This window comes from Monodelphis domestica, chromosome 8 (genome assembly GCF_027887165.1).
Source record: "Monodelphis domestica isolate mMonDom1 chromosome 8, mMonDom1.pri, whole genome shotgun sequence".
In the NCBI taxonomy this organism is placed as follows: domain Eukaryota; kingdom Metazoa; phylum Chordata; class Mammalia; order Didelphimorphia; family Didelphidae; genus Monodelphis; species Monodelphis domestica.
In genome coordinates, this window is record NC_077234.1 from 47488103 (window position 1) to 47515971 (window position 27869).

General features: G+C 37.6%; 1 protein-coding gene across 1 annotated transcript; it reads right to left on the reverse strand.

Annotated features, from left to right (window-relative positions):
- Window positions 1–3315: 3315 nt before the first annotated feature.
- On the reverse strand, window positions 3316–27752 carry SELENOT (selenoprotein T). The gene is made up of 6 exons (XM_016425232.2): window positions 27384–27752; window positions 10867–10977; window positions 8767–8893; window positions 7518–7605; window positions 6782–6935; window positions 3316–4053 (listed from the first exon to the last, which is right to left on the reverse strand). Exons 1-5 carry the CDS (start codon window positions 27515–27517, stop codon window positions 6817–6819), a joined length of 579 nt encoding a protein of 192 aa, XP_016280718.1. The 5' UTR covers window positions 27518–27752; the 3' UTR covers window positions 3316–4053; window positions 6782–6816.
- Between the last annotated feature and the right edge of the window lie 117 nt (window positions 27753–27869).

Here is a 27869-nt window from a genome sequence, read left to right on the forward strand (position 1 = left end):
GGCTCTCAATCTCCTGAGCCACCCAGCTGCCCCCTCTCAATGGCTATTAATGATGATGGTATCTGAATTATTTTCTCAATTTTCTAGTTGATAAAATGGGAATAGGCCATTGGCCTTGCTCATTGGATTTCTGGATATTCGGTTTCTTTATCACCAAGGAAGTTCATTTTACTTTTTGGCAATCTAATGAATTACTTTTAATTTAACAATGTTGAAACTTTACCAGTTAAAGACCAAAACCAGCTAAAGGCCAAAGCAAGAAAGAAAAATGATCAAATTCATTAATTTACACTTCTATTTCCAAGGCTAATTATTTTCTAAATGAGCTATCTTCATGGGAGCAACTAATATCCTTTAGAACAGGGGTCCCCAAACGGAGGCCCCCCAAGGCCATTTGTCTGTCCCCCTCTGCACTTCCAGAAGGGGCACCTCTTTCACTGGTGGTCTGTGAGAGGAGCACTGTATGTGGCAGTGCTGTAAAGCGCAGCATCCCTCACCTACAGTACTACTTCCGGTGACATAATCCTTTGCATGGCACCTTGTTCTGAGAGTAACTAAATGAAAATGAGGCGCCGAGCAAAGGATTATGTGGCTGCACAATGGAAGATGTCAGCATGGTGAGCGGCGATCTGGGGAGGGGATTCTGCACTGTGTATACACTGCTGCCCCGTATCTTAGTGGCAGCGATGGGCCTGTGCAAGGTGTGACAAGCCCATCATAGCCAGTGATCCCAGGCAGCAGTATACAGATTCATTCAGTTTTTTTATTTATTTTTTTTTTTATTTTTGATAGTCCAGCCCTCCAACAGTCTGGGGGACAGTGACCTGGCCCTGTGTAAAAAGTTTGGGGAACCCTGCTTTAGAAGAGGAATTTGAATTTCAAAAATATGTTTAAATACCACACATCCTATTTTTCTCTAAAGGACCTAAATTCGGTCTCTACATATATGTACTCCTATATGTACAAGGTGAAGGGTTTTTATTAATCAACAAATCACTGTCATCATAATATAAGCATATAAATAGAACTCTAACTTGTAATAAAAGTGGAACATCAGAATTTCTTGAGAAGATACGAACATAGATGAGAATCCCATTATAATTTGGTTTGTTTTCACATGAATTCAAACAGAACGTGGACCAAATTTTATTCCTACAACTTAAGGGTATCTAGTAAAAGCCTGAGATGATAGATTTACCTTATTATGAGGGTTGTCACTCTTCCCAGCAACAGATAAGCCACCAGCAGTTAAGCAAAACTTTCTTAGGATGTCTTATAAAACCTTTTGTAACAAAGAAATCTTACAAGGAAAATGACAAAATATAAACATACTGTGTGAATTAGACTAAAAAATGTGGATTCAGGAAAACATTGTAACTAATGGACATATATACAGATTCAAAAAAAGATACTGCCCCAAAAAATATTGTTAAAACATTACCAACTTCATAACAAGGCTTCTTTTCCTTGACTCAAAAAAAAGACGTTTATAATAAACCATCTGATAGTAAAGAATCAGGCCTGTAAGGGCCCTAGGAAAATGTCCTCCTCTGTGGTGTAAGCCAAGGACCGGGACTCCACGCTCAAGGCATCTATGGTAATAACAGGAGTATGGGCGAGTCCCAGTTCCAGGAGCACCCTCCTCACAATGGCAAGACAAAGTGAGAAACATACTTGGCACATTAGGTGGGGCCCTCATGATGAGCCTATGGGAAATCATGTACAAGGGCTGCCCTAGGTGGGCAGGCAAGAGTGAATGAACTGTGATCTGCTTCACTGGAAGGAATTTCTGAATCAAAGACATCAGGAACTCGTTTGAGAGAAAAATGCCATTTATCTAGTGCTTTGCCTACCTGGTGTTATTAGAACCTCAAAACAACCCTGTGAGGTAGATACCAAAACCACTACCCCCCACTTTACAGATAAGAAAACCGAGGCTCCAAGAGGTTCATGCATTGGCTGAGTCCCACAACTGGTGGGTGGGATGTCAACCCTATTTTTCCTGAATCCAAGCCCAGCATTATCCATGCTTTTAGACTCCTCGATAACCTTCACCTTCTCAACCCAAACAAAGTAACACAATGCAATAGAGAATATGCTGGGTTTGGAGGCAGAGGGCCTGAGTCTGAATCTTGGCTTGGCTTCTTATAATCTGAGTGATCTTAGGCAAATCCCTTAGTGTCTCTGGGTCTCAGTTTCTTGAACTTTGTGGTCCCTTCCAGCTCTAAATGATCCATGAAGGGCTGTGGAAGGGCCCATCTTGAACCCTTCTGCCTCCTTTAGTTTTTGTCATTTTTATAGCTTCACAATAATATGAAGTCACAAAAGGCATTCTTTCTGCCTAAAGCTTGCTCTCCTCCCTCCACCAAGATCACAAACAACTCTGGGGTAAGGATGACAGCTAGTCAATACATTGTACATTGCAGACTCTTAATGACTTACCATTTTATGCTGATGGCCTCTGAATTATTTTCTCAATTTTCTAGTTGATAAAATGGGAATAGGCTATTGGCCTTACTCACTTAATTACTGATATGATATTCAACATCTTTACCACCAAGAAAATTCATTTTTATTTTTTTGGCAATCTAATGAATTACTTTCAATTTGACAGTATTGAGACTTTACCAGCTAAAGACCAAAACCAGCTAAAGGCCAAAGCAGGAAAGAAAAATAGTCAAATTCATTAGCTATACTTTTCTTACACTTCTATTGTCAAGGCTAATTATTTGCTGAATAAACTTAGTCTTTATGAAAGCAACTAGTACTAAGTACATACTGATTTTGAATTTCAAAACTATGCTTAAATATCACACATCCTACTTTTTTCTACAGGACCTAAATTTGGTCACTATATCCAAGGACTTTTCACCAAGGGATAGGGTTTTTTTAATTAATCTAACAAATAATTGCCATCACAATATAAGTATAAAAATAGAACTCTAATTTGTAAGAAAATTGGAACATCAGAATTCCTTGAGAAGATATCAACAGTAGAATCCCATTATAATTTGGTTTGTTTTCACATGCATTCAACAGACCATGCATCAGACTTTAATTCCAGCAAACAGAAAAAATCTGATAAAAGCCTGATACAGCATATTTACCCTATTAGGTAAATGAGTAGTCATTTTTTTCCCCAGCAGCAAAGTTATAAAGAGGATACAACTGCATTTTCCTGAACATGATAAGCATTTCAGCTAACAGAAAAATGAGCTATCATTTAGATAACTCAAGTATGCATTCTTAGATTTTCTGTAAACAAAGAAAAAAGATTTAGGTAAGTTGTTATTAAATATAATGCTTAAAGGCACATTACACAGGAAATGAAAACTTTTTATTTAACTTAAATTTGCTTAGTTTTATATTTAGGATAAGTATAAAGGCCCAGTTAATCAATTCATTAGACTGGTCAAGGCAAGACACTTGAGCTAGACAATAGGATTGAAAAAGCGGTTGGTCTTTTAGAAGTTCTCTTGGAATCACAAAAATGGTGTTGTACTCAGGACAGATTTTTTTCATAATCTAGTATAATGCATTGTTCACAATTTGCAATATTTTGAAAACCATACAAACAGGACATAACCAAATTAGAGATGTTTGACAGACTTTTGTAAAGTACTTAGGAATGTCAGCTATTTCCCCAAATATCCATTTTAAACTACAAAAAGAACATAAATGCATATAAAATCACAACAGATGTAAGACATCAATCTTTCAAGGAAAAAAAATCAGGTATCAACTCAATTTGCCACTTTTTCCCCCAAACATGACTAAGAAATAAAGTTACAAGTAGTAATGCCTGCATTTTAAAACAATTAACTGGCTGAATTAACCCTTTAAAAAAAATATAACTATACAGTATTATTGCACTCCATGAATGTGCAGTATTCCAAAACATGCCAGCACCGAAAGACTGTCTTGCATTAAGGTTTTCCAAGAAGTTCAACGAGGCTGCAAAGTAAGTATCTGGTCTGTACTAACAGCTTGCTGTCTTCAGTACAGGCCTTCATTGGTGCCAACCACGCTGCTCTCGCAAAAATCCATTAATGCCTGAAATATATTAATAAAGAAGATGATTTCAGAAAAGCCGTCCCCTGAATCAGATATGAAGCAAAATGAGGAATATGGCTCCTCAAAAGCAAAAACATGCTCACAAGTCTGATGTTAACATTCACATTCATCTACAGAAAGAGGTTGCATTTTTCCTCCTAACCTGTGTCTACGATGTCCCCAATGTGGGTCTTCCCCTCCATGCCTTGCTGTTCTGAGTCATTCTTGCTTGTGTCCATTTCTTAAGTCTTTCACAGAGCATGCCCCCTTGCAAACTGGGACACTCTTCATGTAATGAGCACCAATGCAAGAAACCCTTGGGGGGGGCGGGTTGGGGTCTGTCTGATGACCCTCATTCTTCGTATTGACCCAAGAAACCCACTTCCTTTTCTCATCATAAATTTTCATGGAATCCTCATGTTGCTCCTTAGCACACTTTGTCATTTGTGAAATACTAACAGTCAATTTCCCCCCTAAACATCTTTCCATCATTCTTTGGAAACTGTGATTCAAAGCAACAAAGCACCACAGGAACAAAATAATAAAAAAGAGATGGGAAAGCTTGGGATTATTGAAAACATGGTACAATATTCAAATACCACCCCTCTCCCAGTCTCTTCCTAATTTGATTCCAGGCTCAGCTCAGTCTCTAGCACCTTGCCAGCACCCTGCTAATAGACCAGCTTTATGGGCTTTATGGGCTCTCTATCCAACTGCATATCGTCATTCATTTGGTCTATCCTACTGTGAGGGTGAATTTTTTGGAGATTGCTTTGCAGCCTTCATAAACTTGATACACTCAGCCCAAGGTTATCCACAAACTAAAACATCTAAAGGATTTCTTTAGAGGGAATTCTGTTCCCATGTGGACTCTGCTCTAAACAGCCTCCAAGTACTAACCAACACTTTTAGTGAGCACACATTCTGTTTTGAATAATTACAGAGCCAAAATTTTCTCAATTGTTACACCTTTAAAGTAATTCTGTCTCTCTCTCTCTCTCTCTCTCTCTCTCTCTCTCTCTCTCTCTCTCTCTCTCTCTCTCTCTCTCTCTCTCTCTCTCACACACACACACACACACACACACACACACACACACACACACACACACACACACAACTGACTTACCCTATTGTCAGACAGCCTCAAAGGCTGTATTTCCTTATACTGAACCAATATTTTTTTATAGCCAACAAACAACAATGGAACAAACATAATGGAATCATATTCTTCTCTTCACCTTTCAGTTAACTATACAACTGTAAAAATGTAGAATATTTTTGTCAAAGCCTGCTTGTTCCTGCTCTCATATTATTTTCAGGGCTATGTTAATGCCTTCCATAGAATCTTCTTGGAAAAAAATGTTTTATAGACAGTGGCATTTGGGCTGCCTGTTACTGGTGTTCTCCTTTGTTTCCTTCCGTTTTTTTTAAATTACCTCTTACCTTCTGTCTTCTAAGGCATAAGGGCAGTAAAGGCTAGGCAAATGGGCTTAAGTGACTTGTTCAGAGCCACAAAGCTAGGAAGTGTCTGAAGCCAGATTTCAGGCCAGGTCCTCCTGACTCCAGGCCTAGCACTCTATCCCTTGTGGTACCTAGCTGTCCCTTACCAATATTTCCTAGATCACCTTTTCTGTAATAGTAAAATCAATTATTTTCCCTAAGTGTTTGTTATATTTGCTTTCTTTCAGTTATTTTAGAATAAAACCTTTAATATCTTTAATATTGGGTCTCTTACCACAGATAGTTTTTTTGTATAAACTTTGCTCCAATTGGTCTTTACTATCTTTGCTTTCTATATTACCATTTCTACCTTCTCATGTGGAATATGATGGTAGATTCCAAAAGTAATGGTTAAATGTTTATCATAAATGGAATCATTATTCAGTATATGCTTGAGTGCATTTTTTTCCCTTTCAAACATATAATTTTTAGGGATTCCCTATATTTTGGGGTGGCGTGGTCTTGGACTAATGTGATACACATATACCTTGTTTATGTCCATGTGTGCTCTTCTTTACTTACCTACAATTTAGTAAGTTAAAAATTCTATTTTTCTTGAAAAAAAAATGGGGGGGGGGAGGTGTATACACATACATTCTGTTTAATACATGAGAACTTAATATGTGGTTATTCATCTGCCAAGAGTATAAATTATTTCTTTTTGCTAAGACAAGAAAACAGTCCACAAAAAAATAATCTGAGGTCAATAGCTACATTAAGGGGAAAAGGTAAGTAGAAACTGCCCATTCAGAAAGAATATTTTCTACTTGTTCCAATAGTTTTATCAATTAAAAAGCATTTACCCCACAGTTCTTAGTTATTAAGCATGCAGTTCATTACGATTTGACTATATCATCTCTTAACTATCTTATTATAAACTAATTTTTTAACGATTAGTAGATAGGCCGTACCACAGTTATTAACTGGGCAAGGGAGCTCATGGTGATTGTGTTATTAGTTTATTCTCAATCTCGTTTTATTTTTTCCCTCCTCAAACTTTGAGAGACAGGGGATCAGGCAATGCTAAGAAACCTGAGCCACAAGACAGAAAAAATGAATACCAGTATATGTCATGTTGGCAGATTCAACAAACGATATTTTTATGCGTCAACAGTTCCCATAAAGACATTAAAGAAACAGGTCACTGAAAGCTGAATCAAAATGGATATCTCCAGGGCTTGGCTACTTGTTGCTAGGTAGCCACAGTACCTACACTTTAACTACTTACAAAAGAGTTTTCAGGGCTGAAAGATGGGGCTGTGATCAATGATGTGGGATTGAATCCATATGCACATTGAGTTTCATTTCGTTGTCAAGAATTTGAACAAGCTGCTGCATGGATGGAAGGTGACCAGATTCCAGCTTCGACCACACTGGGACATCTAGAGAAAGAACATAATCCAAATAATTAAAGATAGCTCTATGGTCAACTAGAATTTAGAAAATGTTACCCTATTTTAAACAATCAAAATACTTCCTAATGTACCTCTCGTGGCAGCTTGGAGGGGGGCTTTGAATCAAGAAGACTGACTGAATTTGAATTCAAATTTGGCCTCATAAATTTAATAATTGTATGAACCTGGGAAAATCACTTTAACCTCTATTTGTCTTGGTTTCCTTATCTATAAAATGGGGCTAAAAATAGTTCCTATCTCCCAGGGTTGCTGTGAGGATAAATTGAGGTAACTAAGGTATTTTGCAATCCTTAAAACACTAGAAACACTAGCTATTATTATATACTAATGTTTGACATAGAGGATGAAGAGGCTTAAAAATCTACAAAGAACTCAACAATATCCTCTAATCAGGGTGACAGTGCCCTTAACAAAAATAATTTATATTATTCTCTCAAAGGTACATAAAGTGAGCAGTTTTCTTATATGACAGGAAAAAAGTTTTGTATTATCATGCCTGAAGAGTAAGATAATGAATATGAATAAATATGAAAAATATTTAGAACCTACCATTTAGAGTTATCTCAAATGCACCTGTTGACATACACTGGTTCTCAATCATGTTACTTAGGAAGAAAACCATCATACACGCATAAATCTGAAAGAAAAAAAGATTAAATATTGCTATTATATTTCAGAGAATGTGATTTTTAAGAGGAAAAAACTTAATACATGATGTGTTAAATTCCCAACATTCTCTATCTGAAACAAATATTTCATCTGATAAGTTCTGTTCTTCTTCCTTAGCACATTTCTATAGTTTACACACAAGCTCTATTCCCAATGTCCAATGTTAGCAAGAAAAAAATTAAAAAATGTCAGTACTAATTCAGTTCTAAGAATCCTTATTTGTGGTTTGGAGAAAATATATCTAAAAGAAGGATCTCAATGGCCCAAATAATTCTAATAAAAGAACAACTATACAAGTGGTGTGGTTCATTTGAACAGCTTTTAAAATTATTCACAAAGGAAGTGATGCAATATTCAGCAACTTCACAAAGAGGCCTATTATGTAGGGTTTTTAAATTGTTATTATAAAACTAAACATAAGCAGGCTTACATTTCTAGCAAACTATCATAAGCTTATATGAGAAAAATAACAACAACTGGCATTCTGCCACTCTGTGAATGCCAATCTCCCCTTCTTCCCAGAGTTCCTTCTCAGTTCCTGCTGAAACAGCTTTAACTCCCAAATTCTAAAAATTCAAGGAGGGCCAAGGAGATCTACAAGAAACAAAATACTTCTCTGCTGTCCAGGAGAGATCAGCTAATTCCATCCTAGTAAGAAGTTAAGAAAATACACAAAACTGGTTTTTAAAGGCATAGACAGCAGGAAATCTGGTGTTTCAGGAGAAATAATACTTAATAGGACAGATGAAGAGAAAAAAAAGAATGATGGATAATTTCACAGTGCTTTAAGATTCACAAAGCACATTCCCCACAACAGTCCCATGAGGTAGGCAGTACAAGTATTATTAACTCCCTTTTCCACAAAGGAATCTAAGCCTCAGAGATCTTATACAAATTGTCACATAGTGCTGGGTACAGGATTGAAAACCAAATTTCCTGCTTCCAACTTAAGAACACCCAACCTATCATCCGTAATGTAGCAAAAGAAATCATTAAATTCCCCAAACTAAAACAAAACAAAAGCCATCACTGCCACTACCAACAGCTCACAGCTAAGTACCAAGCTCTTCCAATAACAATATTATCCCACATTTTCACTTTCAACTTGAAATGAAGATCAAATACATACCTTATTTTCTTGGCCCCACTGCCAGATGCTAGGAGCCTGCATGCCAAAGAAAGCAAAAGGATCTTTGCCAACAATTATTAAGCCTATTAATACTAGTTTGAAGACTGACAGGAAAGATGCTATGTGTCTATCAAAAGAAGAGAAAAATTCATTTTTATTATAAATGTAATAATCAGCAAATATACAAATATGCAGAAATACGGTTATACATGAAACTGTAAATTTTCAATATTTGTGGTTTATATGAAATATGTATGTGTAAAGAACTTTAACAAAATTAACAAAATTGTCCTATTTCCATGCCCTGTCCTGAATTTTTCTTTTTTCTTACATATTATTCCAGATTTTGCCATCATCATTGCTATTTACAAGCCAACATATGATGAAACAAATTCCTATGAAATGCTTCTTTCTTGTTTAATTACATTAATTCAAAAGTATAAAAATATTTCTGAAAGGCATATGTAAAACTGCACAGTAAACTAAAATAGCTACTAAAATTTATTTTTCAGTTTAAAAAACAAACAAACTTTTAAACAATGCCATGAATCATTGTTGTAAGCCATAAACTCATCAAGGACAGATACTATTTTAAAATTTTTGTTATTGTCTCCCAAATACCCACCATAAAAAAGGTGCTTAAGTGTTTAACTTAAATAACTATATTACCTCAATTTAAAAGTATAGCACTTAAAACTTTAAATCATTGTATAAAAGTTTTTGAGTTCTTGATATTTTTCCTCCATAAATAATATACTAAATTTTTTTTAAAGATTACAAAACATTTAAAAGGTTTTGCACAAATAAAACTAATACAGTTAACATTAAAAGGGAAGCAGCAGGAAAAAAATCTTTGAAAATTTCTCTGATAATGGTCTCATTTATAAGATATATGAGGAACTTGTTCAAATTTATAATAATAAGAGCCATCTCCCAATTGAAAAATGGTCAAAGGATAAGAAAGAGTTTTCAAAGGAAAAAAATATATACCATAAATAACTATGTGGAAAAAAATGCTCCAAAGCATTATTAGAAAATTGCAAACTAAAACTTTTACATCATACTTATTAGACTGGAAGAGCTGACAGGAAAAGAAAATGATAAATGTCAAAGGAGCTACAGGTAAATTCATAAACTGTTAGTGGATCTGTGAATTGGGTCTAGCCCTTTTGGGAAGCAATTTGGAACGATGCCCAAAGAGTTACTGAACTTTGCAGGCTCTTTTACCTTGTATATGATACCACTACTGTATTTTTACCCTAAGGAGGTCAAAGAAAAGAGGAAAAGATCCATATGAATCAAAACATTTATAGCAATTCTTTTTGTGGTAGTAAAGAACTGAAACTAAGGGAGTGATGATTAATTGGGGGGAATGGCCACACAAATTATGGCATGTAATGTAATGAAATACTATTGTTCTAGAAGATGTTATGAAAGAGATAGTTTTGGAGACGCCATGGGAGACCTGTATGAACTGACATATAGGAAGTGAGCAGAACCAGGAGAATAATTTATATAATAATATTACACTATCAAGGCAAAAAATGTGGAAAGACTTAAAAGTGTGATCAACACAATGACCAACTATGATTACAGATGCTACCAATCACCTGACAGAGAAGTGATAGAATGCAAAATCAGACATGTTTTTTTGGATATGATTAATGTGGGAATCTGTTTTGCTTGCCTATGCATGTTTGCTAGGAAGAATTTTTTTTTTTGGGGGGGGGTGTTTTCTTCAATTAATGAAGCAGGAGAAGAAAGTGGGAGAGAAACGAAATGCTTACTAAATGAAAAAGTGAAAAGTAAATTTTCTAAATTTAATTTTAGCTAAATGTTTTTTAAAAATTCCATTCTGAAGATAATTTTTAAAAAATTTTAAAAATTAAAAAACTTCTACTTGTATAAACATGGTTATGGTACTTATAAAGAAATGCCATTACAGCAATGAGGGGCAAAATAAATGAAAATACAAGGCAAACTGGCTTAAATATGATAAAAATAATGGGTACCAAGCCAACTGATTTCAAGTTAAACCAATCCATTAAACTCAGAATTCAATTTCTTTATTTCTTATCAGGTTTACTATCACATACCCACCTATATATTGGTTGAGGGAGGTAATTCTCTCCTTCTATGCGGATGTCTGGGTACCGCTGGCTAATAACCCGCATGTACTCCTCAAACACCCGCCTATAGCCTCAGGAAACACTATAAGAAAAAAAATGCATTAAATGATTTAGAACTATTTACCCAAGATTTATTTAGGCACGGTATAAAAAGCCCAGTAAAAAAAAAATACTGATTGATTTAAAAAGTCATTTATTAAATGGTTCTAGTTAAAATATATTAAACAATAGTCTGAAGCCAATCCAGGCAATGGATTCCTACTCATCTTTTCACCCCAAAAGATACATTTTTTAGGTTTTTTTTTTAAGTATCTTAGAAAATAAAGATTTTGCACAAATTATAGTCTTTTTGAGCAATAATTATTTTCATAAAGCATACAACATGTGAGAAGTGCTATGCTAGTTCACTGTATTCTTCTGAAATTTGAGCTTGGAAGTGATGAGATTAAAAGTATATAGTTCTGCAAATGTCCAAGCAAAAAGAAAAAGATAAGGACATGAAGTAAAAAAGGACAATAAGTAGAGAGAAAATGTAATGGTTATCTCCCACTTTTATAGTACAAAGAATACCAGAGTGGAATTCAGGAGCACCAAACTATTCCACTCATCAGTTATGTAACTGTCACTGTCTTTTTTTTTTTAAACCCTTACCTTCTGTCTTCTGTCTGAATCAATACTGTGTACTGGTTCCAAGGCAGAAGAATGGTAAGGGCTAGGCAATGGGGGTTAAGTGACTTGCCCAGGGTCACATGGCTAGGAAGTGTTTGAGGTTTGATTTGAACCCAGGACCTACAGGCTCTTGACCCATCATCTTGTCCCTGGCAGCACTAAAAGAGGCAAGTAGAAGGTAAAATAAAGGTAGTTTGTGGAGAAATCTCTGGGCAAAGATGAATGAGTCAGCTAACCACCAATGGCTAGCTCTTTTTTAACCTTTCCCATTTCCTAAAAGCATATTGTTCTGTGTAGAAAAGAATTCTGTAATTGAAAACTGATTTTCAGCAAAAAGAAAGTGCTGTAAGTTTTTTATTTAATCTATTGTGCCCTCTAGCTATAAACCAAATGGATATTCTTCAGGGAGCAGATATGGGTCTAAGAAATGAAGTGACTAATTCCAGGTCACGTGAGCAACAAAACAGAGGCATAACGTTTTCTGTAATCCCCATGACCAGAATCCACTCCAGAACAGATATTGTGAATCCAAGATAATGCAACTGCAGGTGCCTCCATGGCTCAGGATATTCAGAATCCAAAAGAAGATTTAAAAAACTAAACTTACCTGAAAACTATGAACTGATGCTCACTGACCCTGAGAATTTACTCAGCACTCCACCTCCACCCTACTGGCAGTGAGGTTGTACTAGCAGATCCAAGGATCTGAAATATGGGCTCACAAAACAATCCATCAGTAAGGGCCCTGCTCCTTCTTTCCAGTGCTGTGGAGACCCCAAATCCAGGCCACAGAATTTTGCTCACACAGCAACAGGGTAGCAAGGGACAGTCCTTCAAAAGCAGTACAAGGGCATATGTAGCACCACAGCCCTGAATGAGAACTCTTTTAACTGTTCTTGTCAGGACAGAATTGAAAAACAGTAGGAATGGGACAGGACAGCAATGTTGGTGTGTTGGTGGAATGTTGGGCACCCTAATACCTTATTGGCAGGGCTGTAAAATGACATAACTATTTTGGAAAGCAATTTGGAATTATGAAAACAAAGTGACCAAAATGGCCATACCTTGTGAATCAGGACATCCTTTACTGAACTTATACCTAGGGAAGTCTTTGATAAGAAGAAAATCTCTACAGCACTTTTTGTGATAACTAAAAATTGGAAACAAAAGTAGATGCCCATCCACTAGAGAATGGCTAAACAAACTGTGATACTTGAATAAAATGGAGTATTATGGCACTGTGAGAAATGAAGTACAGAGAAACAGGCAAAGAAAGAGCTCCCTGAAGCAGAGCCAAGAAAACAATCTATACAGAAATTACAATGTAAACAGAAAGAATACACAAAAGTATAAGCGAACATAACAAAATCATAAAGATTTTCAAATAGGACTACAATGAAGAAATGTGGAGGTAGAAGGACCCCACATGCTACACATTACACATTTTCAGACTTTTTAAAAATCAGTTGTGGCTACTTTTTTTCCTCTCTAAGAAAATACTTTTTGTTATATTGGATGGCTTTCTCAGAAGGGAAATGAGATAACTATAATGATGTAGGAAAGGGAAGATCTCAACAAAAACTTATTCACAAAAAAGAAACAAAATGAAGTGATAGCATGGAAGTAACATTGTTTAACACTGTGACCCAATTTTATGATTCTAGTCAATAAAAACTTGAGTTTATTGTATTTAAAGTGCTGTCTTGATATAAGAAAAATATTAAAAAGCATACCATGATCTGAAGTTTTTAAAAGGATAGCAACTGTATCATGAATGTTTTCTAGAAGAATCTCTGTGACATTCCTTTAAGTTAATTATTTCCAGTGATTCTCTCCACACTAACCAGTATTTGTTTGTACAGAGTTGTTTCCACGTTATCCATCTCATTAGGATGAATTCCTTCGGAACAGGAACTATCTCTTAGCTTTCTTGGTATCCCTGCACTTAGCACAGTACCTGACATAGAGTAGATATTTGATAAATACGCGTTGATTTGACTGACTTTTAAGAAAGTAAGAAAACTGCTGATACAAGAAAACAAGATTAGGAAAACTAGCTTCCCCCTTACCTTGGCCAATGCTTATATCATAACTTTGGGCAGATCATTATTCTCTTATAGGAAGAAGTCATCTCCAAAAACCCAGGTTCACAAGCGTACCAGAATAAGACATTTGGGATAAAGTAGTAATCCTCAAAACAATCTGTTACTGGCTAAGATGGATAGAAGGATGGATCAATGGAATAGATTAGGGGTATATGACCTTGGCAATCTAGTGTTTGATAAACCCAAAGTTCCCATCTTTTTGGATAAGAACTCACTATTTGACAAAAACTGCTGGGAAAATTGGAAAACAGTATGGCAAAAATTAGGTTTAGATCAATATCTCTCACAATATAACAAAATAAGGTCAAAATGGATATATGACTTAAGACACAAAGGGTGATATTATAAATAAAGAAAACAGAATAGTTTACCTGTCAGATCTATGGAGAAAGGAATCATTTATGACCAAACAAGAGATAAGATGTAAAATCAATGCTTTTTGAGCATTAAAAATTAAAAAAGTTTTGTACAAACAAAACCAATGCAACCAAGATTAGAAAGAAAGCAACAAAATGGGAAAAAAAATTTTACGATAAATTTTTCTGATAAGCCTCATTTCTCAAATATAAAAAACTACATCAAATTTATAATACCATTCCCCAACTGATAAATATTCAAAGATATGAATGGGAAGTTTTCAGATGAAAAAAATCAAAGCTATCAATAATCATATGAAAAAATGTTCTAAATCCCTCTTGATTACAGAAATACAAATTAAAACAACTCTGAGGTATCACTTTGGCAGTATGACAGTAAAAGAAAATGATAAATGTTGGAGGGAATGTGGCAAAAGTGGGACACTAATGCCTTGCTAGTGACATTGTAAACTTATCCAACCATTCTGAAGGGCAATTTGCAATTATGCCCAAATGGGCTATAAAAGAATGCATACCTTTTGACCCAATATCACTACCAGATCTATATACCAAAGAAATTTTTTTTTTAAACTGGAAAAGACCTGTTTGCACAAAAATATTTCAAGCTGCTCTTTTTTATGGTGACAAAGAACTGGAAACTAAAGGAATGTGCTTCAATTGTGGAATGGCTGAACAAACTGTGGTATATGATGGTGACGGAACACTATTCTGCTATCAGGAATGATGAGCAGGATGATTTCATAAAGAGCTAGACAGACCAACATGAACTGATACAAAGTGAAATAAGGAGAACATTATACATAGTAACTGCAATATTGTGGATCAAATGTGATAGACTTTGCTACTAATAGGAATATAATGATCCAGAACAATTCTGAGGGACTTATGAAAAAGAAGGCTATCTACTTCCAAAGAACTGTGGGAGTGGGAATGCAGATGAAAGCATATGATTTATCACTTGTTTATTTAGTTTTCTGTTTGGGGGTTTTGGTTTTATAAGATTATTCACTTATAAAAACGAATATGAAAATGTTTTGCATGATAATACATGTATAACCCAGACTGAACTGCTTGTCAGCTCCAGAAAGGGGGAGGGAGACAAAATGGATCATAAAACTTAGTAAAATTTATTAAAATAAAGAATTCAAATGAAATGTTTTAAAAGGCATTTGGAAAGAACTTTGTGAAATAACCAAATTTCTTATAACAATTACATTCATTAAAAATTTAAGTGCCAGTTACACATGCAAGGCACTATATAGTGCTGGAGATACAAAGTCAAAAATCTAACAGCTCCTACCTTTGGAGAACCTTTAAGTCTCCTGGGAAGAGACACCACAGACACAAAGTAAATTGATACAAAATGTCTATTCAACAGTTTAAAGGAAATTGCTGGGAAGGGACAGAAACATTTAATTCTGGGGGGAATTAGGAAAGTGTGGAAGGAAATGCCAGAGTTGAACCTAGATAAAAGCCAGGGACTCCAAGAAATAGGTGAAGACAAGGTGCATTGTAGAGGATGGCCTATACAAAGGAAAGGAGGAGGGAAATGGAATGCCCTATATGGGAAAGAGAGAACAGGCCAGCATTGGAATGCAGAATAAGGAAGAATAGCATGAAATAAGATGAATAAATACATTAAGATAGGTTGAAACCAGACTATTAAGTGCTTAAAATGCCAATTAGGACTATTGTGCTCAAAGGAATAATAAAGTGGAGGAGTTCCATGGAGACTGGAACAACCTCCAGGAAGTGATGCAGAGCGAAAGGAGCAGAACCAGGAAAACATTATACAGAGACTGATACATTGTGGTACAATTGAAGGTAATGGACTTCTCCATTAGTGGCGGTGTAATGTCCCTGAACAATCTGCAGGGATCTAAAAAACACTATCCACAAGCAGAGGATAAACTGTGGGAGTAAAAACACCGAGGAAAAGCAACTGCTTGATTACAGGGGTGGAGGGGATATGACTGAGGAGAGATTCTGAACACTAATGCAAATACCAACAACATGGAAATGGGTTCGAACCAAGAACACATGTGATACCCAGTGGAATCGTGTGTCAGCTATGGGAGAGGTGGGGGGGGAAGGGGGGAGGAAAAGAAAATGATCTTTGTTTCCAATGAATAATGCTTGGAAATGAACAAATAAAATAATGTTTAAAGTGCAAAAAAAAATATATATATATATATATGCGCCAGGCAATATAGAATAGAAGAGTTCTATTGGGAGAGAGGTAAATAAGCTCAAACAAAAAAGAGTCCCAGAGTCTCTAATGTAACAAGCTTCAAATAAATAAGATCAAGGTTCTAAAAAAAAAAATTTACCATCTTTGACCCTAGAGAAAGGAAAAACCAAAACTTCAGGCCAGATACTTAATAAGTATTTGTTACAGTGATAATGCTGTTTTCAGTACTGAGAATCGTTTTAAGTTTTGCAATTCTTGAACATCCCTTTTATCACCCTCAAAAGTCACTTTCTCCTTGTTCTAGTTCTAGTCTTTTGATAATTTGTCACAACATTCTTATGAGGTGACAGGAATATTATCAGTCAAAGAAATACAGCCAGGTTCATTATTCTTAGGCAAGAGCTTGGGGGTTGTTCTTAGTTGACTTTTTGAGAGAGGGGAGTTGGTTATTTGTTCACTGCTCTTGCCAGGTTTTAGAGGATACAAAGAATTATCAGTGTACAGAAGCAGAATCTGAACTTCCCAGAGGTCCTCAGTGGTTTAAGAATGATAAATGAAACTGGAGGTAATAATAAAATCATCAATTATTTGATACTCAACCAGTGTGATGATAGTCTTACAATACACTGATACTTCTTTCATTGTTTTTAGGTCTCTTTTCCTCCTTTAATACTGAGGAAAGCCTACTTCTATACTTTGGATCATCTTCTACTCTATTTTGTGTGCCTGTAAAGAATCTGGGCCTTATGCAATGATCAGCCAAGTTAGCTTTCCAGGAACACTTCTTTCAGAACCAATCCAGGGGGATCTTTCTACTAATTTCTCAACTGCATTACTCACAACACTCCAGATTGGGGGCAGCTCCTACCCCTAGCCTTTTTGCTCTTAAGACTGCTTAGTTTCCTCTGGTCAGTGAGCAGAACCAATTTGTCAATAATCTTTCTTTTTTCTTTCAATTGCTACCATTGTGGCTGGAACCTTCCCTTCTTATCCTTATCATACTATGCTTAGACTACTAAAGTTTTGTGTTCTACTGTTTATTCACAAGGAAAAAATAGTATATAAAAACTCATAGATAAAATACATCAGAAGCGCATATAAAAGGAACTATTGAGAATAGGCTAACTATTGGTTCATATCAGTAATGGCAAACCCATGGCACAGGTGTCAAAGATGGCACATAGTGCTCTCTCTTTGGGCACTCGACCACCCTCCCCCCCCAAGCCCCCAGAATTTATTACTAGAAATTACTAGAGGGACTCAGGCAGAGCTGTTCCCCTTCCCCTATCCACTGTGCCTAAGAAAATTTTTTCACCTGCCCCTCTGTCCAGCAGCCCAATGGGAGCACACAGGGGGAAGGTGGACAGCTCACAGGTGGCAGAGTTGAAGGACAAAAGAGTGCTTGGGCCACTCCTCTCCCCCTCTCTATACTGAGGACATTTCTCACATCACCCATCCCTCTTGTCTAGCAGCTCAATGGGAGCACTTTTTCCCTTCCCCTGTAAGGGGTAAGGGGGGGAGGCACAGCATGCAGTCGGAGCAGGGGGAGAGGGGAGGGGAGCGTGCGGCACTTGGTCTGGAGGGTAAGGTAAGGTTGGGGCCTGGCACTCCATCTATAAAAGGTTTGCCATCACTGGTCTATATTTTCCTCAGGAAAGTAAGAAGCAAGAGACTTGATCATTAGCTAAAGAAAGAAGATGCTCTAGGTTTGAAGAGAGGAAAAGATTTGAAATAATTGCTCTGGAGAGTCATAGAAAAATCAGAGAAGAACAAAGGCTTGTCATGCAACAGCAAGAACCCAATTGAGATTAGATAACAAATTTGTATTCAACTCAGTTGGCATAGTTACATGCCTTTCAAGGGCTCAGCAGCACATGAGTATTAATGGAAAAAGAAGATCACAATGGGGTAACCTAGATTTGGGGCTTGGGAAGGGACAATGGCATTTTAAAACTGCAGGTGATTCAAAATGCAAATAAAATGCAGAATGAATATAATATACACTGTCAATACTGACCAGTTACAATAAAGGGTGTAAAAGATTTCATAAAGCTATGTATCACTGAAAAGGGGGGCAGGCCAGTCATAGAATAATCAGTATGCTAATTTCCCTGGAATGTTAAAGAGCCAGAGGCCTTCTCCATATTGGATGAATCTTTTGTGGAAAGATATATACAAAAATAACACAGTATGGGTTACCAAATGTCATTTTCTAAAGCAAGTGAAATAGATTTATTGGGCAACAAGTAATGAATACATTCCTAATACAGATTATAAAACCACACTGAGGAAAACTACAGTAGCAAGGGGAGACTTTAACTACCCTGACATCTGCTGCAAGTTAAAGCCTGAAAAAAGCGAAAATAGGATTAATCCTTGCTTTGCCTTACCTTGCTGAGTTTCATTTGAAAGAGGACAGAAGTAACAAGGGGGAACTGCTGCTTTGACTCAAAAAAATTGTGGGTGTAGGAATGTCATGAAATGTAAAAGAAAGTGACTTCACTTGAGTTGTAATAATAGAAAGAAATGAAAATATCTGGCATAGTCTAGCAGGTACCTAGCTAGACTTTAGGAAAACTGACTTCAGAAAATCCAAAGGAAAAGGACACCTAGGTAGCAGAATCAGGCATGGAGATGGGAGAAACTGGGTTCAAATCTGGCCTCAGACACTTCCTAGCTATGGGACCGCAGGGTAAGTCACTTAACTCCAACTGCCTAGCCTTTACTGTTCTCCAGCCTTAGAACCAGTACTTAGTGTTGATCGTAAGAAAGAAGATAAGGGTTCTTAATTCAAAGAAAAGATTTGTAGAATCCTATGATCACAATACTGAATGAACATAAATAATGGGAAATAGATGTTTATTGTTAAAAAACTTGACTATTCAACCATGACCAGAGGGAAGACAAATTATCTAAAATAAGGGTTAACCTGGGGTCTGTGTACTTATTCTAAAAAATATTTTTGATAATTATATTTTGCTATAATTGGCTTCATTGGTATCCTTATGCAGTTTTTTAAACCCTTACTTTCTGTATTAGAATCAATACTGTGTATTGGTTCCAAGGCAGAAGAGTGGTAAGGGCTAGGCAATGGGGGTTAAGTGACTTGCCCAGGGTCACACAGCTGGGAAATGTCTGAGGCCAGATTTGAACCTAGGACCTCCGTCTCTAGGCCTGGCTCTCAATCCACTGAGCTACCCAGCTGTCCTCTCCTTATTCATTTTTAAGCATTATCTGATCTAACCAATCCATTGATGGCAAAGGAATGTCTGACAATTTCAGATTTTATAAGAAAATGCACATACACACACCCCCACAAGACACCTAAATGGCAATTTAAGGTTTTCACAGGTATTTACATAACATAGGTATTCTTATTCCAATTTTAAAGATGAGAAAAATAATGCTGTTCAGAGGCAAAGTCATACCACTAATGTCAGAAAGGGAATGCTAAACCAGATCTCTTCCAACTCCTATCTAGCATCCTATCATTATATCACACTGCCAGCAGGGAGAAGGTATAACAAATGATAAGGATAAATGAGCATAGTGTCTCACAAAACTAAAAACAATCTGATTTCATCTTTTCCAGCAAGAAAAAATTATGCAAAAAACTGGAGAAAGTCTATATGCCACACTAGTAAAATAAAGAGCAAATAAAGAACAAATGATAGTCTAGAATACCTAGGTAAAGAGAAAATTCTTAGTAGTTAAAATGAAAACAAACCACCCTGTAAGAACATAGAATTTAATGCTGGAAAGGATCTTAGAGAATATCTAGATCAATACTCTGACGTGTTTAAATTTTTTTCATGGTCTCTTTCTTCTAGATCTCGGTCTAGAAGAAGCAGAACAAGCTTAGAGAAAGTCAGCTGACTACAAATAGAAAATGCACAAAAATGTAAAAAGTAGCATAAAACTGTTTCTACAGATGATGTGCTGTTCAAAGTCTTTTCACATATATTCTTTCCTATAATCACAACACCCTATGAAGCAAGCTGACAAATATCTTCTTTCTAAAAACTGAGATTCAAAGACACTAGTTCCAAAGTCACACACTAGTTAAAAGTAAAGGAGGGACTCTGGCCAGGCTTTTTTTTTTTTACACCCGTACCTTCCATTTTAGAATCAATACTATGTATTGGTTCCAAGGCAGAAGAGCAGTAAGGGCTAGGCAATGGGGGTTAAGTGACTTAAGTGATTTGCATAGGGTCACACAGCTAGAGGTGAGATTTGAACCTATAGGCCTGACTCTCAGTCCACTGAGCTATCCAACTACCCTCTGGCCAGTCTTTCTGACATCCAGTGCACTGTCCTTTCCCTATCACACAAGTCTCTACTGTACACTCCAAAGGAAGGAGAGAACTGCCCCATGTAGGGTGACACACATCTGTGATTTCTACAGCTGAGAAAGCTGGGGGGGGGGGGGGGGGGGGTCTGAGGGATCTGAACTGAGACCTGCCTCCATATGGTTATGGGGGGGAGGGGGGAGTGGACTAGAAAGACAGCAGGTGGAAGCTTCTAGAATGATCACTGGGAGTGGCCACTGCACATCCAGCCCAGGCATGAGGAAGGAAAACCTCATTCAAAAACAAAGGACTATACTAGGTGAGAATTTCATTGGGGTTTCTATCATTTAACAGCATCTTCCTCCTCCATTCCAAATTCAATAACTGTGCTTTGCCTAAAATTATGTGAATCTTCTTTGTTCTTTCTACTATTAAAACTGAACGGGAACACATGTATCTGTGGATTTAACCAGGAAGGCACAGTCCAACAGAAACACCTGACCTGGAGTTAAAGTAATTTCAAACTTTGTTCTCTGCTTGTTTCCTGTGTGAATCTCAGCATGCTATTTAGAAGCTGTCATCATCTTTAAAGGAGGGGGTTGCACTAGGTGACTCCTAAGCACCACTTCAGCTGTGAACACTCTGAAGTCAGATCTGCTCACTGGAGTACAAAATGGATACGCTGACAAGCAGAGGGAGATTTACCTGACCTTGAGAGTTCTACAGCAACAAACCCAAGTCAATGGCAATAAGTAGCTCCATGTCAGTAACACAACCCCTTCCACATTGAGAATGAAAAAGGCAGGGAAATCCCATAAACAACTTGTATATACCTGCATACAAATGCCAAGCCATGCCAAACTATCACTTGGTAAATGCTCCAGCACTCCAAAGAATGAGCAAATACACTGAAAGGATTTAGAGTTTATTCTTTTTTCCTTAAGTTGGAAAGACTGCATGGTATAAGGAAGCAAACAGAATATGGAATCCTACACTAGGCTAGTTTCCTGATTAGATGCCTTTGGATAAAGCACAGCCTCTATCAGCCTCAGTTTTTTCATTTGTAAAATTGAAACTGTGCTAGATGATCTCTCTTCTAAATAAATCCCATGACAAAAGAATCTTTTTAAAAACTCATTCAATTCTTATATTTCCATAAGTTTTCTGTGCTCTTAGTTACAAAAGAATGTTCTGAGATTTTTAGAAGATATAACTGCATCTTTTACAGTTTTAATGGTACATACATTTCATAATGTAAGACATGAATATCATTGCTGATGTACAAATTCAGCGTACAAATGCATGCTTTCTTATCTCCCATGCTTACTGGAAATAATAACAAGGAAGGAAGGGAAGAAGGAATACAGAAAGGGAGCTGGGTAGGAGCAAAGAATGCAGCAAAGAATTGCCCAAACTCATCTGGCTTCCCATAGCACTTTTAGGATTAAAGAAGTCATTAAATGTTGGTCCTGGTTATCTGGAATATCCTCCCAAAAGAGGGGCTGGGCACATTTTGGAACAGTATGAGAGGAAATCAAATCTACTGTCATTTTGAAAAACTGCCACCCATGAAAACTAAATAATCAAAACAATTTCAAAATTAATTATTTTGAGAGGGAGATTTGATTAAGCATCAAGAATTTTTTATGGATTTCGCCCTATTCGCCCTTCATAAAATACCAGATTTTCATAATACACAGTTTCAGAAATGCTAAGATAAAGTGACATCTAGACTTTATAAAAGTACTTTGTGGAAACTCTCCCCATAGACACAGACCAAGCATGCTCTCTTCCCACAAATCCTCCACAGAGGATCAATCCAAAGTTCTGGAACCCTTCCATCAAGCCTTATTATTAGTTTATGCTAAACCCTAGTTACAAGGTTTCCTTATTCCCGAGCACAGAGCTGGGAAATTTACTGCTGGCATTAAGGCCAAAATTATGAAATGGCTTCCTTTCCTGCAACTTATAGGTCCCCATTAATTAACGGGAAGCTCTGCTTGCCAATATCAGACTTTGCCATCTGAGAAGGACCAATGCACAAGCTTCTTGGACTTGAATTCCATCAGTGTGAAGTCAGTCTTTAGAGCATACACACTTCTATTAGAGCTGAAAGGACTCTTAAATATCAAAAAGCAAAAAGGTGTTAATTTATATTAGGAAGTATTATCATGTGAAATATTAACATAAAATTTCTACCAGCTGGCAAACTCATATTAGAGGCCTTAAAAGGTGATGATGAAATTTTAAAACCCATCAAAATTCTTCTAACATGTATCCTAAGACAACATGAAATGATGAATTGTTTTTTAAATAAGCAAATAATATCTACCATGGCTATAATGTTGAATTCAATGCTACAGATTTTGTTTTTAAAAAAGTATTCTATGCATACTATTAATATTAATTAGTAGCTACTGCATACTAATACTATTACATATTATGGTAAGTTTAAAAAAATGTTTTAAATCATCAATCTAATGTTTGGAAGCTGTCACTTTATGTGATATTCTATCACTGAATTATTTTTACCTTTCTCCTTAAATTGGGAGCCAAATTCAACTGTAAGTTACTAGTGTTTGTAGTAACTAATATAACCTCCAGAATTTCACCATAATTAATTTGCAATACACCTGCATTTATAAGCTCAGAATTAATTAAACCTTAGAGTCATGTAGTCCAACTTCCTCATTTTACAAAGCAAATGAAGCTCCCAAAAAGCAGGTAGGTAGGTAACAAAACTGGCATCTGAGTCTGGGGTCCAGACTCCATATCTAGCACTCTTTTCACTATACCACATATTCATTCCATAGAACTTCTATTTTTATTGTTTTTTTCCTGACTCCAAATAACATATACACAGAAATTTAAAGACAAATCTATCTTAAGGGACTGTTTCACTCACCAACTCCATCCAGAAGGTGTTTTCCCTAAAGTCACAGGTAGGAAAAATAAAAGAATTTCAATTCTTAAGCTTATTAACAGTGCATTTTTAGAAGCGTTAAAATTATGTTTTGACACTTTGGCAGATAAAGAAGTTCTAATACCCTGTGAGCAAGTCAACTTCTCAAAGGCATTAAGTAACTAAATAATCATCCCCTCAAAGGCAGAACAAAAAAAGTTAGGACCAATATTATCTCTTTAAACTGCAATAATCAATTAAATGTTATGAACTTAAAATTCCTTAAAGCCTAACATTTGTAGGAGGAACCAGAAGGAAGGAAGGAAGGGAAAGATACTTGTGATACAAGCCTCTTAACTATCTTACCCTGACAATTAAGGCTTTATACATGCCAAACAAATGATGGGAGTCAAATCAGGGAAGAGAAGAATCCCTAACAATAACAACCTTTTTTGTTTTTCTTTCTCAGAATCACCTTAACTCATCTATGGAATAAATCTATACACAATGAAATTCACCATACACAGATGTAGAAAACTGAAAGGAACACTATCTGCCTCAGGTTAAGAAAACTTATTTTAGATAAAAATTTAAAAGCTCAAATATGCAGCTACTTCTTTACTTTCCATATATAAAACTGACATCACTGTCAAAATTATCACCCAACCCCTTCCCTCCATCAATTTACAATTAAAAACCAAATACCCAAAAAACACTATAGCAATCTTGTGGCATTTGGTTATGCAGCTACTTCTTTACTTTCCATATATAAAACTGACATCACTGTCAAAATTATCACCCAACCCCTTCCCTCCATCAATTTACAATTAAAAACCAAATACCCAAAAAACACTATAGCAATCTTGTGGCATTTGGTAATGATCAAAAAGATAGAAGAGAATTTTGTCTTGTTAAAAACAACAAAACACGATATGTCTCCCTCTGGTCCCATTTGTGTGGTGTGTTGCTATGCTGATGTAATAACAGTACACCAGAGCAGATTATTAAGAGTTGGAAAACAGTAATGTCAAATTCAAAACAAATTTATGGAAAAATCATTTATGCTAAATATGAATTACTTAAAAAATAAAAACTCCTTTAAAATAATTTAAAGCCCCATGAAAATACTTTTATCCTTTGGTTACAGAATTTTTTCAATTATAATTAATGAACATTTAAGTTTATATGACTTTTTTATGTTTCAAATGAATTTGACAGTAGCAGTTGAGTAGGTGGAACTAATATATATGATTAGTCAGAAGACCCAGTTTTAAGGTCTAAATCTGCCACTAGTGTTTATCTTGGGTAAGTCACTAAAATGTTTTGAGTTTCATTTTCTTGATCTGCTAAATGAGTATAAAAAAATTATTAAGACTTATTTCACAAGTTGCTGTCTGAATGGAACTTATGACTGATTTCCCTTCCATTTCACCTGCTCCCAACACCTCCACCCCAATAACCAGTTATGGGGAAACTAGACCTGCCATTTCCCTGGGGTCAGGTAGCTCTCAATTAGGGAACCCCTTCCACCAATACAGAGTAGGCATGAGCACTGAGATGAAGGGACTTGCCTACATATTAAAGCCAACATGTAACAGAGGCAAGCTGACTCCAAAGGCATGGCCTTCAATCCACAGTATAGGCAGTATAAATTTAAGTATATTCTTTTGCTAATTTCCATTATTACTGTACCTGTTACTTTTTAGATATGTACTTTATACCTTAATGAAGAGGCACATTAAGCAAGAATTGCAAAAGATGAAAAGCCCTAGATTAGTTACCCATATGAAAGACTAACAAAAAAAAAATCCCAAATCAAAAAACTTAAAACCCACTGAAGGTCATCGATGAGATCAAAGTTCCAAGCAAATCGAATGTTTCACAAACTACAAAATAGTTATAGCCATCATATATTTTACTCTAGCCCGCACAACAGGGACAAATTTGTAAATGACTTTTGGCCAAATCTTCATTTAAAAATCAGAAAAATCCTAATTAATGTCACATATGGCTTCAAAATCACTCAAATGAGATACGCACAACATTTTGAATAAGTAAAAAGCCAACTTTGTATATGGAATGTTTCTGACCAGATGTACATTCATCTAAAACCATTTATCATATTTATCATATTTGTTGGGGAATAAAGTCTATAAATACCCTAAAAGCTAAACTGAAACTGTAAAATATCAAAGGGGGAATAAAAGACCAAGGAAAAAAGTCAGTTTCCTAAAGCAGGCGGGACTGATTAAAATCAATTTTAAAGCCCTACTATTTGAATGTTTAGTTTCTATCATAATTAGTGAAGAGGTTTTGGTTTATGTTTTCTGTTTCTACTGAGAAATAAAAGCTGGTGAAGGCAAGCAAAAAATGAACTGGAAAAGAGTACATTGGGTAGTATACCAGGCCTGGAGACCAGAGGACCTGGGTTCAAATTTGGATTCAGACATTTCTTACCTATCCTGGGCAAGTCTCTTCACTCTCACTGCCTAGCCCTTGCTGCTCTTCTGTCTTAGAACTGATACCAAGATCTTAGATTATTTAAAAAAAAAAGACGGAAAGGGGTTTTTTATTTATTTTTTTAATTAGGGATTGGAAGGGACCTAGGGGATCCTTTTGTAAAGAAGGAAAGTGGGACCCCAGAAGAGGGATGACTTGGCCAAAATCACAAGGATTAGGCGTGGCTGAGCCCGTATTCAGAACCAGCTCCTCCAATTTCAGATTCAGTGCTGTTTCCACTCCACCAATCTGGAGGGAAGCCCTGCGCATCGCTGTGCTCAAGCACGCGGTCCCTGATGTTCAAACATGATATTGCCTTTCGTGGGACCTTGTTTTATGAGCTGTTTCAAGTTCTGAAGAGAAGAAAAAGGGGGGGGGGGCTTGCATAAAAGTAGCATTTAAAAAGGGAAAACGAGCGCTTCTTTTAGTGGACATTTATATCAGAAAGCACTCTGGGGTGAAGGTTGAGGATAAGAACTTTATGGACACGATGAGACTGCAGTTTGCAAGTTGCATTTTGCTTCCTCTGGTTTCAAGCTCATTGTTTTTCCAAGTGAATCTATTTTAAAATGCTAAGAATTATAATTTTCTAAATCATTCAAGAAAAAAGTCAAAAGAAAAAAAGAATCGAAGCCTGCTTGGCTTGGGGCTCTAACGAAAATGAAACCAGGTTGGTTTCGGTTTTCCTGGTCTTGGGGAATGAGCCCTGGATCATGAGTTCGTAAGCCAGGCTTGGTTTACCTGAGTGACCTTGCTAAGTCAGGCGTTTAAGTGCCTCATCTGCAAAATGAAGGGGCTCACCCGATCGTCTCTAGGGTCCCTTCCAGCTCTGCCCCATTGCCTTTACTCTTGGGGTTCTGGGAATTTGAGGGGTCTAGGGCAGCTCGTGCCCCCGGAAAGAAGGCGCCTCATTGCATCCCGTTCCTCACCTGCAGAAAGACGGGGTCTGCCCGATCGCCTCTGGGGTCCCTTCTAGCGGGTTCTGGGATTTGGGGGGTCTGGGGTGGCCCGAACCCCCCCTCGGGGGATGGGGGAACGCCTAATCGCATCCTGTACAGGTTCAATGACCACGAGTCGGTTACCGGAACTCGGGATGTCAACTTCTAGGCCAAGGATCCCGAAGCCCCGCGTGAAGAGGGACCCCAGAGGTCACCCGAAGCAGGCCCTGCATTGACGAAGCAGGGGCAAGGCCACGGAGATGAGATTCGAACCCGCAGGTCACCAGCCCCAGCTGCAGGGCTGTGGCTAGTCCGAGAGGCACCATTGGCTCAGGAAACCAACTGTCAAAGTTTGGAGGCGCCCCCCTCCCCTCCCTGCAGCACGTGGGTGTCGCCAGCAGCGGAGACCCCCGCCCCCAACCCGCGTCCTCCCCCGAGGCCCGCCCGCACTAGGCCGCACAGCCCCGGCCTCGCTTGGCTGCCGGGTCCCAGCCTCCGCCACCCCTTACCGCACTCACCAGATCTGGAACTTGAGCAGCGGCCCCGTGGCGTACTGCATCTTGAGTCGCTTGCCCGGCACGCCGCCGGTGTCGGCCGAGGCCTCGCCCTGCAGCGCCGCCGCCGCCATGAGCAGGAGCAGCAAGAACCTCATCGTCTTCCAGCCGCAGCGGCCGCCGCTCAGCCCGACACTGAGCAGGGAAGGGTCGAGCCGGGCCACCAGCAGCTGCGCGAGCCGAGTAGAGCCGAGCCAAGCCGAGTCGAGCGCGAGCCGAGTCGAACGCGAGCGCGAGCCCGAGCTAATGCAGACGCAAGCACAGGAAGGAATCCTTCTCCTTCTCACGCTCCCACCCACCCGCGCACGCGCACGCGCTCGCGCTCTTCTCCCAAGGTCGGGCCGGAGGATCGCTGCGCGCAGGCGTGAGAATAAGGGAATCTGGGATCCGCAGGATTCCGGGTGCACCTTAAGTGAAACCCACGCACCCATTTTTAGGCCTGGAAGGAAA